This window comes from Prosopis cineraria, unplaced genomic scaffold, assembly GCF_029017545.1.
Source record: "Prosopis cineraria cultivar Desert tree isolate PC_DT_omini unplaced genomic scaffold, ASM2901754v1 PC14, whole genome shotgun sequence".
NCBI classification, from domain to species: domain Eukaryota; kingdom Viridiplantae; phylum Streptophyta; class Magnoliopsida; order Fabales; family Fabaceae; genus Prosopis; species Prosopis cineraria.
In genome coordinates this window covers 20,727,240-20,739,964 of record NW_026555345.1, presented here as the reverse complement: position 1 = coordinate 20,739,964, position 12,725 = coordinate 20,727,240, and the positions used below count along the sequence as shown (strand labels likewise).

At 32.4% G+C, this 12,725-nt stretch overlaps 2 protein-coding genes and 1 non-coding gene across 4 annotated transcripts; 2 read left to right on the top strand and 1 right to left on the bottom strand.

The window, feature by feature from the left end:
- The first annotated feature begins 4,268 nt into the window (after positions 1 to 4,268).
- On the top strand, positions 4,269 to 5,240 carry LOC129292222 (multiprotein-bridging factor 1c-like). 2 transcript variants are annotated; one of them, XM_054929784.1, is made up of 2 exons: positions 4,269 to 4,837; positions 5,042 to 5,240. In XM_054929784.1, the coding sequence occupies exon 1, from the start codon at positions 4,340 to 4,342 to the stop codon at positions 4,775 to 4,777; it is 438 nt and encodes a 145-aa protein (XP_054785759.1). In that variant the 5' UTR covers positions 4,269 to 4,339; the 3' UTR covers positions 4,778 to 4,837; positions 5,042 to 5,240. The 2 variants fall into 2 exon arrangements, with proteins under 2 accessions (XP_054785759.1, XP_054785757.1); XM_054929782.1 differs by having other exon boundaries at positions 4,269 to 4,892.
- Positions 5,241 to 8,296: 3,056 nt separating this feature from the next.
- LOC129294009 (U6 spliceosomal RNA) lies at positions 8,297 to 8,399 on the bottom strand. The gene has a single exon (XR_008589254.1). It is a non-coding gene; the product is annotated as a U6 spliceosomal RNA (small nuclear RNA).
- A 375-nt stretch (positions 8,400 to 8,774) lies between these two features.
- Positions 8,775 to 12,029, top strand: LOC129293477 (aldehyde dehydrogenase family 2 member C4-like). Its single transcript, XM_054931471.1, has 9 exons — positions 8,775 to 8,931; positions 9,795 to 9,937; positions 10,084 to 10,467; positions 10,614 to 10,703; positions 10,828 to 11,001; positions 11,088 to 11,225; positions 11,320 to 11,457; positions 11,545 to 11,606; positions 11,685 to 12,029. The coding sequence occupies exons 1-9, from the start codon at positions 8,823 to 8,825 to the stop codon at positions 11,956 to 11,958; spliced, it is 1,512 nt and encodes a 503-aa protein (XP_054787446.1). The 5' UTR covers positions 8,775 to 8,822; the 3' UTR covers positions 11,959 to 12,029.
- The last annotated feature ends 696 nt before the right edge of the window (positions 12,030 to 12,725 follow it).

Here is a 12,725-nt window from a genome sequence, read left to right as displayed (position 1 = left end):
AGGAGGTACATTCGTTTCAAGTTACTTCATAAAGTTGAAAGAACTTGGGAAGAATATTCTACAATTGTTCCCCTGCTTACCTATAAATGTCACTCTTCCGTTGAATATGCCAAGAACATTCAGTGATTAAAAAACTCTTCAATTCCTCACAGGACTCAACAACTCCTATCAATCAATCAGAAGCAAGATTCTCCTCATAAAGCCCTTACCATCAATTAATCAAGCATATTCTATAATTTCACAAGAAGAAGTGGAATGCTCCATTTCATCCTCGTCCCTTCAACATTCGATTACTCAACTTCAACTACAACTACAAGAGGTAGAGGATGATATGCAAAGGGCCGTTGTAAGACCAATTCCTCAAATGAGTATTCTTACTACCATAGAAAGGACCACATGAGGGATAATTAATTTCATATATTAGATTCCCTCTAAATTTCCAAGGAGGAAAAGGACGAGGACATCAAGTTAGTCGAACAAATCAAATTCAAGCTTCCACTTTCCACAGTGTCTCCAGCCACAACAGGACTTTTCATTTGATTGCCAGCTTTTGACTCCGAATAATTATGAGAAGATTATTGATAATTTGAAGAAGGAAATCCAATCTCTTTCAACCAAGACACTCTTAGTTGGAGGAATAACTACAAAAGACTGGGGCAACTCTTCAAGTTCAAATTTCTATTCCTTTTCTCATACCTTTACACATAATGCACAACCACATTGGTTATTAGACTTAGGAGAATCTTGTCACGTAGTAAGCAAATTATCTTTTCTCGATACTTATCAAGAATACAATGGGTCTCCACTTAAAATAAAGATACCTAATGCTGATAAACTCATAGTTACACACATTGGTAATGTTAGGATTTTTGAAAATATTGTTTTGGAAAATGTTCTATATCCACCTGGAATTTATTATGACTTGATATCTATATCTCACCTAACAAAGATCTGGAATGTGTGGTCACATTTTTTCCTAATGTATGTGTATTATGATCTCTCTAATGGCAGAACCAAATGATTGGTAGAAAGCAATCTAGTCTATATTGGGTAGATGAAAGCTTGACTTTACCATCTAATATTCATACTAGCATTTTATTTTTGATGATAATATATGATACTTAAGATTAAGGCACCCATTTGACTCAATTCTTAAACATGTATTTCCATTACAAGGCCAATTATCTTCTATCAATTCTTCCAGTTGTGATATTTGCTTTAAAGCAAACCAGTCTCGATTGCCTTTTCCTTTCAATCAAATAAAAACTGCCTGTTGTTTTGATTTGCTTCACATTGACATTTGGGGTCCTTATAAACACCCTACTCACCAAGATTACAAATTTTTTCTCACTATAGTTGATGATTTCTTTTGAACAACTTGGATTTATCTCATGCATAACAAACGGGAAACTTTCTTTTATCTAAAACAATTCATCCACCTCATAACAAATCAATTTTCTACTAAAATTAAATGTATTCGAAGTGACAATGGAGTTGAATTTTTCAATCATGATTTTTTAACATATTTCACTAAAAATGGGATTATTCATGAAACTAATTTTGTGCATAACCCATAAAAAATGGGGTTTTAGAAAGAAAACATAGGCATGTGTTTGAAGTTTCTCAAAGTCTAATGTTTTCGGCTAATGTGTCTATTCAGTTTTGGGGGGAAGCCATTAGAATTGTTGTTTATATCATTAATAGAATTCCCTTAAAGATCATGAATTTTTAAAACACCATATGAAATATTATACAAAGGCAGCTTGAGTTGTTAAATATGAAAGTGTTTAGATGTCTGGCATGTGCCAGATTCTTGGGAGGTTAGATAAATTTGAAGCTAGGTTTATAGAATGTGTGTTTCTAGGATATCCCATCGATCAAAAGGATATATTCTTTTATGACATTAAAAATCATGACATTTTTGTGAATCATGATGTTGTTTTCTTGAAAATAAATTTCCTTTTCTAGAACAGTCATGTAGTGTCAATCAACAGAATTAGGTACATTTCCAAGACCTTTTTATCTTTGATGACATTCCTTCCTATTATGTCTTCTAATTTGCCCTTGCAATCTGTTAGTAAGCCTATGAATCAAATCAAGATAATAACATGTTTAATAGTAATCTTGATTCTATTAAGAAAACAAACAGCAACCCAGATATTAAAAAACCCATTGGACATAGGAATCCTCCCAATCGGGTTAGAGATTATGATTGCTCTGATGTGGACTATTTGAACAAAATAGATAGGAAAAGAAATATGAAGATCTTGTATCCTATGCAACATAGTATTAGCTATGCAAACATTTTTGAATCCTACAAAGGCTTCATAGTTTTAACATGATATAAATGAACCTGATACTTTTGAAGAAGTAGTAAGAGATAAAAGATGGATTAGAGAAATGCAAAATGAGATAACTTCTTTAGAAATAATAGGACATGGAAAATAGTGGATTCACCCTCAGGAAAGAAAGCTATAGGCTGCAAATAGGTCTTTAAGAAGAAGCTTAATGTTGATGGAACCTTAAATAAGTTAAAAGTCAAGTTAGTAACTAAAGGTTTTAGTCAAATAGAAGCTATAGACTATTCTAAAACTTTTTCGCTTGTGTGAAAATGACCACTGTTTGGTCAGTTTTAGCCATTACTGTATATAATAAATGGGACATGATTCAAATGGATGTTGATAATGCTTTTCTTCAAGAGGATGTAGATCAAGAAGTCTCCATGAAAATTCCTATGGGATTTAGTAAACAGGGGGAGAAAAAGGTTTGCAAACTAAATAAATCCCTATATGGTTTAAAACAAGCAATGAGACAATGGAATGTAAAGCTGTGTGAAGCATTAATTTCTAGTGGTTTTGTTCAAAGCAAACATGATTACTTGCTATTTACCAAACAAAATAAAGATGAGTTTATTATTGTTCTAGCTTATGTTGATGATCTTGTTATTACTAGAAACAGTCATGAAGGGATAAAGAAAACTAAAGATTTTATGCATGCTAATTTTGAAATGAAGGATTTGGGGTTATCAAAATATTTCCTTGGCATTGAGGTTGCTAAATTAGAAAATGGTTTAATACTAAATCAAAGGAAATATATTTTAGACTTGATAGCTACTATTGGTTTAGAAGCCTCAAAACCAGACATGTTCCTATAAATCCAAGCTTAAAGCTTCACAGTGAGCCTAAAAAGGGAGGAAAAGATGACCTATTAAAGGACCCTACTAGATATAGATGATTAATAGGAAAAGTATTATATTCGACCACAACTATAGGCCTAATATAAGCTATACAATCTAGTTATTGATTAAATTTATAAGCACCCCAAATAAATCACATCTAAAGGTTGCTTTAAATGGTATCAAATATCTTAAAAAGGACCTTAGTAGAGGTCTCTCCTTTCCTTCTTTTGAAAACATGAAGTTAGAAGGATATTGTGATTCAGATTGGGCTTCATGCCTGGAAGCTCATAGATTCGTTACAGGATTTTTAGTTAAACTAGGTGGGGCCATTATTTCCTGAAAAATTGAAGAAACAAACTATTGTTTCAATATCTTCTACTGAAGTAGAGTATAGTGTCATGGGAAGTGTTGTGTCTGAGATTATATGACTTGCTGGTTTATTTACAAATTTGCATGTTTATGATTTAGCTATGTGTGTATTCATTGTGACAGTAAAGATGCAATTCAAATTATTTCAAATCTAGTTTATTATGAAAGAATAAAACACATTGAGATTGACTGTCATTTTGTATGCGAAAAGCTTTAAAGTGAGTTGATTAGTTTAAAGCATGTGGTGTTAGGAGAACAATAAGAAAAATATTTTAACCAAGGCTCATGGTAGAGAAATGCATGAGCTTGTGTTGCACAAGTTAGGAACCTTTAACATTTTTTGATCCAACTTAAAAAGGGAGTGTTGAAAGTTGAATATTGGGCCAGTGTTATGTAGGCCGTGCTGACATTCTCAGTGTTTTGGGCCGAGTTTGTAAGCTTGTCTTTCTTAGTATTTCTTTTGACTTGGCAATGCAGCCTGGATACATGCTGACATTCTGCACGCCCGTGTGCGGCATTTTTTCAACATAATGAATTATTCAGTTTTGTTCTGCTTTCCAACATCTTCCATTGTGTCACAAACCGTCTCTTGGAAATTGGTACGTCCTCGAACTTTCCAGAGAAAACTCGGACCAATATAACCAAATCCTCCCCTTAGAACGTTCCAGACACACACCACTTCTATAAATCCCCTTTCGAGTCCTTTCTTATTTCGTTCACTGCTTCATCACCTTCTCTCAAGCGTAACTTTTGTCGATCTGTGTTCAGCTTCATTGATATTTTTCTTGGACTATGCCAAGCCGATCAACCGGAACCATAACCCAAGACTGGGAACCGGTGGTTCTACACAAGAACAAGCCTAAGGCCCAGAATCTGCGCAACCCAAAGGCCGTGAATCAGGCACTCCGATCAGGAGCAGAGGTCCAGACGATCAAGAAGTTTGACGCCGGATCGAATAAGAAAAACGCTCCGGTTGTCAACACGAGGAAGCTGGATGAAGAAACCGAGCCGGCGGCTCTGGAGAAGGTACGCGCAGAGGTGAGAACAGCCATACAGAAGGCTAGGCTGGAGAAGAAGATGAGCCAAGTGGATCTTGCGAAGCAGATTAACGAGCGGCCACAGGTGGTGCAGGAGTACGAGAACGGGAAAGCGGTGCCGAATCAGGCCGTGCTGGCGAAGATGGAGAGAGTTCTAGGCGTGAAACTCAGAGGAAAGATCAGCGGCAAGTGAGGATTGAAGGACTCGAAGATTGCCATGCCACCATTTAGCCATGTTCAGTTGATGTGGACGGTAAAAAGATGTAAAATGAAAATTAGCGTGATCAACGGCCTGTGAAATTAAACATGTAATATGTAGAAAGAGATTCTGTGTGACTGTTTTGATTTACTTGTAATGAAACCTTTTGATGGAGGTATATTTTGTGAATTGTATGAGTGTGATTGAGTTCATCAGTGAATGATTTTGATACGACTGTTAATCTTTAAACAAATGCAGTATTCTGGAAACGGATCCACTCATCTGAAGGTGCTGGATGGAGACAAAACTCAGATCATGACAAAGATTTCGTGAAACGAGCAGAGGATTCTAGAAACTCATTCAAGCTCGAGACAATTCAAGTTGGCGAACATCATTTACTGATAGCATCCAGATGAAAAAATATATGCAGTGATGTAAATATTTTCAAGAACAAGAACCTGCACTCAAAATATTTCTCTTGCGCCCTGTTCTCCACAGGCCATTCTTGCGCCATTCTACACCTTGGATTTCATCGCTCCTGTTGCTTGTGTTTATCAATTTCAAATATTGGTTTTGTTCAAGAAGTTAAATTATTTTTAATATAGTTTTTAAAATTATTTTTAAAAAAAATAAAATAAAAATTTATTTGATTAAAAAATGATTAATAGTAATAATTATAAATAATTAATAATAGTAATTAATAATAAAAATTGATCAAGTTAATTATAATTTTTAATAATTAAATATAATTTATTTTAAAAATAAAATAAAATCAAAACAACTTAAATTTATTTTTATTTTTTTGATTTTGAAAATAAAAAATAAAAATAATTTTAGAAACACTAAATAAAAAATACTTATTTAAATAAATTTTTTTATTTTTTTATTTTTAAAAATAAAAAACAATTTTTTGAAAGAGAAACACAAACAGGTCCTTGCATTTTAGATTAATTTTTATAACAGGATGATAAGTTTTTAGAAAAAATAATTAGCTCAAAAGCCTGATACACTTGGTTAAATTTTGGAAATTAATTGTTCGAATGCAGTATACTCATTTTTAAAAAATGGGATAAACCTAGGAGGCGAGAAAGAGAGGGAGGCACAGGAGAGTCATTGTTCATGAAAAAAATTATCTATGAGTTTTGTAGAGCTGATTTATTTATAAATAAATTTTATAAAATTTAAAAGTCACAAGTAAATCACTTGAGACTTGAATATAATTTAAAATTTGAATAAAAAAATAATAATGTTCTTATTAAAAAAACACATACACACACTACATCATTTAAATAATTTATAATTACATCATTAATAATTTACAATTATAATTTAAATTTTTTTATAGTTGTAACTTCATATATTTAATAATTAAATTAATAATTATATCATTAATAATTTACAATTATAATTTAAATTTTTTATAGTTATAACTTCATATATTCAATAATTAAATTGATTAATTTAATTATTGAATATGTGAAGTTATAGTTGTAAAAAGTTAAAATTATAGTTATAAGTTATTGATGAAGTAATTATAAATAATTAATGTTAAACTTTGTTAGTAACTCATGATTATTTAATTATTTTATATGTGAAGTTATAGTTATAAAAAGTTAAATTATAATTATAAATTACTAATAAAGTAGTTATAAATTAATTATTTAATTGACATAATATGTGTTTAATAAGGGTATTATTATCTTTGCATTTTAATTACACTTAAATCTTAAAGGACTTGACTGTAGTTTTTATATTTTGTAAAATTTATTTATAAATAAATTTGCTTCACAGGATTTATATATAATTTTTCTTTGTTCATGCATACACAACATCTTTTCACTTGATTATATTGCTTGCATGTACTATTACTTAGAGCCCAATAATTCAAATGAATTGGGTTTATTTGGGCTGGTTTTAAAATACTCGAGTTTATAAAAAAAATTTATATAGTTAAATTCGACTATAACCTCTCAAACTTTTGAACTTGTTTGGTTTGATCCAAATACTTGAAATTTTTTAAAATTATCTTTTATCTTTTCTAAAATAATTTTAATTTTTAATTTAAAAATTAAAATTGTCAAACAAATACACTCTAAAATTAAAATTAATATGCGGGCTGGAGATGTGTCTTATGTAAATGCTTCATTCTAACTTTGAAAGAATTGGACGAGCTGCGAAAGAAGTGGAATAAGACCTTTACCAAGCGTTAAGATTTTTTAGGCTTATTTAAATTAATCAAAATTATTGGTTCTTAGTATATAAGATCAAATGGATTAATTTTCCATTTATGTGAATATTGAAAAATATGGAATGTCATAGTTATATAAACACCAAGAAAAATAGGAATTTGGCCAAAGTCATAATATATCCATAATAAATGTAGGACATGCATGCATTGATTAATAAATTTAAGGACACACATGTATTCATGAATTAATTGAATACATGAATGTGAGATAGAATTAAAGTCAATATTTCTTGATAAGTTTAAGTCATGAAGGCTATATGTGTGTGTGTAAATAGAGGGCTGTTGGGATCTCCCTTCATTCCCCACCAAGTTCGTGTGGTTCTCATTATTTCACAAATATTCATAGCTTTATTTCAGCGAGAAGAGAGAAGGTTGAGGTAATATTCTAACTTCTAGCCTTCTTCTGAGTTCTGACACTTTCGTGCATTTGATTATGTAGAAAAACAAATCAAACATGCCTCAATATCTGATTTATTTTGTTTCTTAAATAGATGTGTTAAGGCTATGTTTAGACTTAGTGGGATTTAGATTTCAATTTGAAATTGAATTTGAGATAAATGCTATTTGGATCCATGCATACAAATTTAAGGATTTAGATTTTGATCTAAATCTAATTAAATCCATATTTATTATAATTTTTTTATAACATTAAATTTATGATACACTCTAGTTATCTGAAAAATGTCACCAACTTTTCTATAATTTTCCGTCTTCATCGTTATATATTGGTATTTTCATCACTTTCATGTATGCTCTTATTTATCATTCTTGTCTTTCACAAGGTAAGCCCATCGTTTCTGATCTGTTCTTGTTTCAAATTTTAGTTTGTCACTCTCAATCTCAACTTGTTTCTTTATGCTATCTTAAGTTTTTTTTAAGTACATAAATTTTAATGATTGTATATAATAATCAAATTCAAATGTTATGCCTTGTAACTTGTCAATTAGGTTGAGTATTAACAGATTCAACCCTTTTTAAATAAGATATTAATTTCAAATTTTATAAATAAAGAATCATACTAAAACATAGCTTTTCCTCATATACCAACCTAATATCAAGTCGGATTAATTATTAACAAGACATAGTTAGGGTTAGGCTTGTAACTTATAAGATTGTGACTTAAATTTCGCTATTGATGTGAGGATTTTGTTGATAAATAATTTATAAATATTTTTATAAACACTCTTCAAGCCTAAAAATATGCCTTGGATGGCCTTGGTAAGTTCCCTAGAGTCAACTTTGCTAAACTTTTCTTCAAAAAAAAAAGATAAATAATTTATTTCTCAATTTATGTGTGTCATCCTTGCACAGTGACAATGCCAATTTTTTCTATGTCGATCCATTTTTGTCAAATATTCCCAAAGGCACATAGTTTATTAGTGGTAGATCTTTGCCCTGACTTGGGTGAAACTAGTCTAGACTACTAATAATTTCTCTAATTAAAGTGAGGTAAGTCCAAGATACCATATGCTTTATGGAAAAAACATACAAGATAGTTCATTAGGGAAAAAATGTAATATCCTCTTTCACGAAGAGGAAATAAAAGAATTGAGTAAGGATTTCATGGATACATTCTTTGTATTGGCCATAAATTGGTGCTCCAAAGTGGCACCAAAAAAGGAAAAAGAAACATCACATGAAACCAAGAATGCATATTACACACCAATTCATTATAGTTGTTAAAAGCATGATCTTCTTCTCTCTCTTTGTATATATATACTCTTTTTTACTTCAACTTTCTGATTTTTGCCCTCATAACGTAACGTGACAGGTAATTTAGCAGCTACAGAAATGGCAAGTTTATCTGATATTGATGTCCATTCTCATCCCTTCTCCAACATTCCAACCATAAAGTTCACCAAACTTTTCATCAATGGACAATTCGTTGATTCCATTTCAGGTTCTAACTTTTCCTTTTCTGTTTTTTTTTTTTTTTCTCTGTCTCTAAAATTCCTTTCCCCCGTTAACTCTGTCTTCTTCTCATAAGGAATACAGTTTACTTTTGCAATAAATAAATATTTTGTAAATTTGTAAGAAGTTTATATGAGATTTACATCTAGTTTTGTTCTTATCATAATCATAGATATTTTTATTTTCAAAACTTAACATTAATATATTTAAATGTTGATAGAGTGCAATAATATAATATTATTCACATAGCTGATCCTGCTTAGATTTGTTGTTGTTTTGTAAAAAATTACATAATTTTAAGGACTGAAAATGTTAATATAATTCTTTAATATTTCATATTTTTTGACTCAAAAAGAGCGCGTAGTTCTGTGCTGTAATTGCCACTTATGATCTTATCCAAGTCAACTTGTAGTGGAAACTTAAGACTTAAAACTGAAGGCAATGAATTAAACTTAATGACTGCTGCTACAATTAAAATTTGCTAAGCACAATGTTGGATTGTATATGAATAGAAATTAGGGGTTCAAATCTACTTATAGATCAAAATAAAATGCTAAGGACAAATATGATATAGGTAATTATTTTTTTGCCAACCTTATAGATAATTATTAAATTTACTACCTCTCTCTGCATGATATATGGAATTCGAAAATACAGTCATATTATTCATATTTTTTTATAAATTTTATTAAATATATTTTTATTATATAGAATTATAAAAGTAATAAATTTTTTACATAGATTTCAGGTAAATTTTTTATTTTATATATATATATATATATACACATACATTAAATATTTAATGCTGATAATTGCGCTGTCTGGATGTTTCTTTTTTAAAAATGTAAATAGGAAAGACATTTGAGACTGTGGACCCAAGAACAGAGGAAGTGATCACCGAAATAGCAGAGGGGACTGAAGAAGACGTTGATCTCGCCGCGAAGGCGGCACGTGAGGCTTTCGATTCTGGTCCATGGCCACGCATGACCGGCTCTGTACGTTTATGTCTTCGCCTTCTTTTTCTTCTTTTGATACTTAACAATTAGCAATCCAAATGGATATATAGTTCGAAGCCGTTATTGAAGTAGCAGTTTAGTAACTAGCAAGTACCATGTTAAATGTTCGATGAAATACCAAGCAGGAGAGAGCGAAGATAATGATGAGATGGGCCGATCTAATTGAAGAGAACGTAGAGGAGATAGCTGCGTTGGACACCATTGATGGGGGTAAGCTATACACGACATGTAAGGCGGTAGACATTCCCCATGTAGCTAGTCTTCTTCGTTACTATGCGGGTGCTGCGGATAAGATTCATGGAGAGGTGTTGAAATCGTCAAGGAATCTTCACGCTTATACTTTAATGGAACCTATTGGTGTTGTTGGCCATATCATCCCCTGGAATTTCCCTACCCACATGTTCTTCGCCAAAGTTAGCCCTGCCTTGGCTGCTGGCTGCACCATGGTCCTTAAACCTGCTGAGCAAACTCCTCTCACTGCTCTCTTTTATGCCCACCTTTCCAAGCTGGTATGGTTCAATTTAAGCTCACTTGACTGATCAGAGACAATAAATTAGACCGAATATGAAAACGGAACAACCTACTTGATGAACACTGAACAGCATATTTAGATTGATTCAATTTCTTTAAGACAATTGGGTTTTTCTTTTTGAAGGCTGGAATCCCAGACGGGGTGCTCAATGTGATAACTGGGTTTGGCCGGACTGCAGGGGCTGCAATAAGCTCTCACATGAACATTGATGCGGTAATTTGCATGCATGTGATGTACTTTGGAGTTTCATAGCATTGGTTTTATTTTATTATATTTTTTTTATTTTTTGCATGAGACTACCATGTCTGATAAAGAGATCTGGAATATGTACTTGAAGGTGAGTTTTACCGGTTCAACAGAAACTGGTCGTCAAGTAATGCAGGCAGCAGCCATGAGTAATTTGAAGCCAGTTTCCCTGGAATTGGGAGGCAAGTCGCCCCTCATAATTTTCAATGATGCTGATGTTGACAAGGCTGTTGACCTGGCCCTCTTTGGCATCCTTTGCAACAAGGTAAAATTGGTTGTTCAGGACATCTAGCTGCTTCTCAAAAGGAGTTACACTTTCAGTGGCTGATTTTCTTACATTGGAGTTTTCAGGGAGAGGTTTGTGTTGCAGGTTCCCGAGTTTTTGTTCAGGAAGGGATCTACGAGGAATTTGAGAAGAAGGTGGTGGAAAAGGCAAAAGCTTGGGTAGTGGGAGATCCTTTTGATCCTAAAGTTCAGCAAGGACCACAGGTAAGGACAGTTTAAACAAGCATAACTATCTTTAGACTACAGTAATGTGAAGATATCTCAACAAAGTTCTCATCTACTTGTAACACTATTGCAGGTTGACAAGAAGCAATTTGATAAAATTCTTTCATATATTGAGCATGGAAAGAGAGAAGGAGCCACCTTGTTGTCTGGGGGTAAGCGAGTGGGCAATAAGGGATACTATATTGAACCTACAATTTTCACCAATGTCAAGGTGGATTTTAAACCCAAAACTCTTGGAACAGGCTGTCTTTCATATGACAGAAAATTAACCATGGAATTTTCTCTTTCCTTTGTAAAGGACGACATGATAATAGCGCAGGATGAAATATTTGGGCCTGTGATGACACTCTTCAAGTTCGAGTAAGTTCATGATTCTGTGTTTAACTGGGATTTGTGAGGTTGAATGTTGAAATGAAGCATGAAATATGAACAATATAGGAACATTGCCGATGCAATAAGGAGTGCCAACAACACCAGATATGGCCTAGCAGCTGGGATTGTGACGAAGGACTTGGATATAGCAAACACAGTGTCAAGGCACATTCGCGCAGGCATTGTTTGGATCAACTGCTATTTTGCCTTTGATAATGACTTCCCTTATGGAGGGTACAAGATGAGCGGATTTGGAAGGGATTATGGACTCCATGCCCTTCATAAGTATCTTCAAGTCAAATCTGTTGTAACTCCTATTTACAATTCTCCTTGGCTTTGAATTTGTTCCCTCTCAGTGTGATGATCTACTGTATAAGCAATAAGTGAATCTTCTTAGCTTTCTGTTCAAAATTGCGTATTAGTCTATCAATAACTAATGAATTAACTGTTTAGTTTTTGAAAGACGGTCTTGCAATCAATTTCATCTCAATCATTTTTTTACATCAGCAAAACGAAGTAGTCATTTTTACATCAAAATACATCTTTCCATCACATTTGCGGCTTAATTTGTGTTTGGGAAATCTATAATCTTTAAGGCTCTTCAAAGTGATAAATTTGCTAATTTGATTTAAAAACGACAATTTATATATCCATTGAGTTAGAAAATTAAGAAACTAGAAACGAATAGACAAGTTATCTTTTAATAGTGAATTGATCTTAGCAGAATTTATCTTCTTTTTTTTTTTTTAACCAACGCAGAATTTATCATTCTAATGAGGGACATAAAGCACAAAAATTTTCTAGGCTAGAAAAAATACTCTAGAAGGATCAGCAAACCGAACAGATAAAGATGTAGATAATCTGATTCGTCCTGTGAAGAACCTCGATCAAAATTCTGAAAGTAAGTATATAAATCATGAGGGACTAGCAGAAAAGATGATGCAGACTCCAAATAGCTTTTTCTTCTCTTTCTTGAGCTTCATACATAACATCTTCATCCTCAACTTACTTGATTCAATGACTGATAGCAAGTTTCTTATATCCATTGCTGCAGTAGAATCAGAAAGCTTCAAGTTGTTGCCATGAAAACTTGTAGCTTGTTGGTTA

Bases quoted from the DNA above. Each gene is read 5' to 3' on its own strand.
- LOC129293477 (XM_054931471.1), top strand. From the start codon at position 8,823: ATGGCAAGTTTATCTGATATTGATGTCCATTCTCATCCCTTCTCCAAC. The intron at 10,468-10,613 runs GTATGGTTCAAT...TTCTTTTTGAAG, and splicing joins ATGCCCACCTTTCCAAGCTG to GCTGGAATCCCAGACGGGGT. The intron at 10,704-10,827 runs GTAATTTGCATG...ATGTACTTGAAG, and splicing joins CTCACATGAACATTGATGCG to GTGAGTTTTACCGGTTCAAC.
- LOC129292222 (XM_054929784.1), top strand. From the start codon at position 4,340: ATGCCAAGCCGATCAACCGGAACCATAACCCAAGACTGGGAACCGGTG.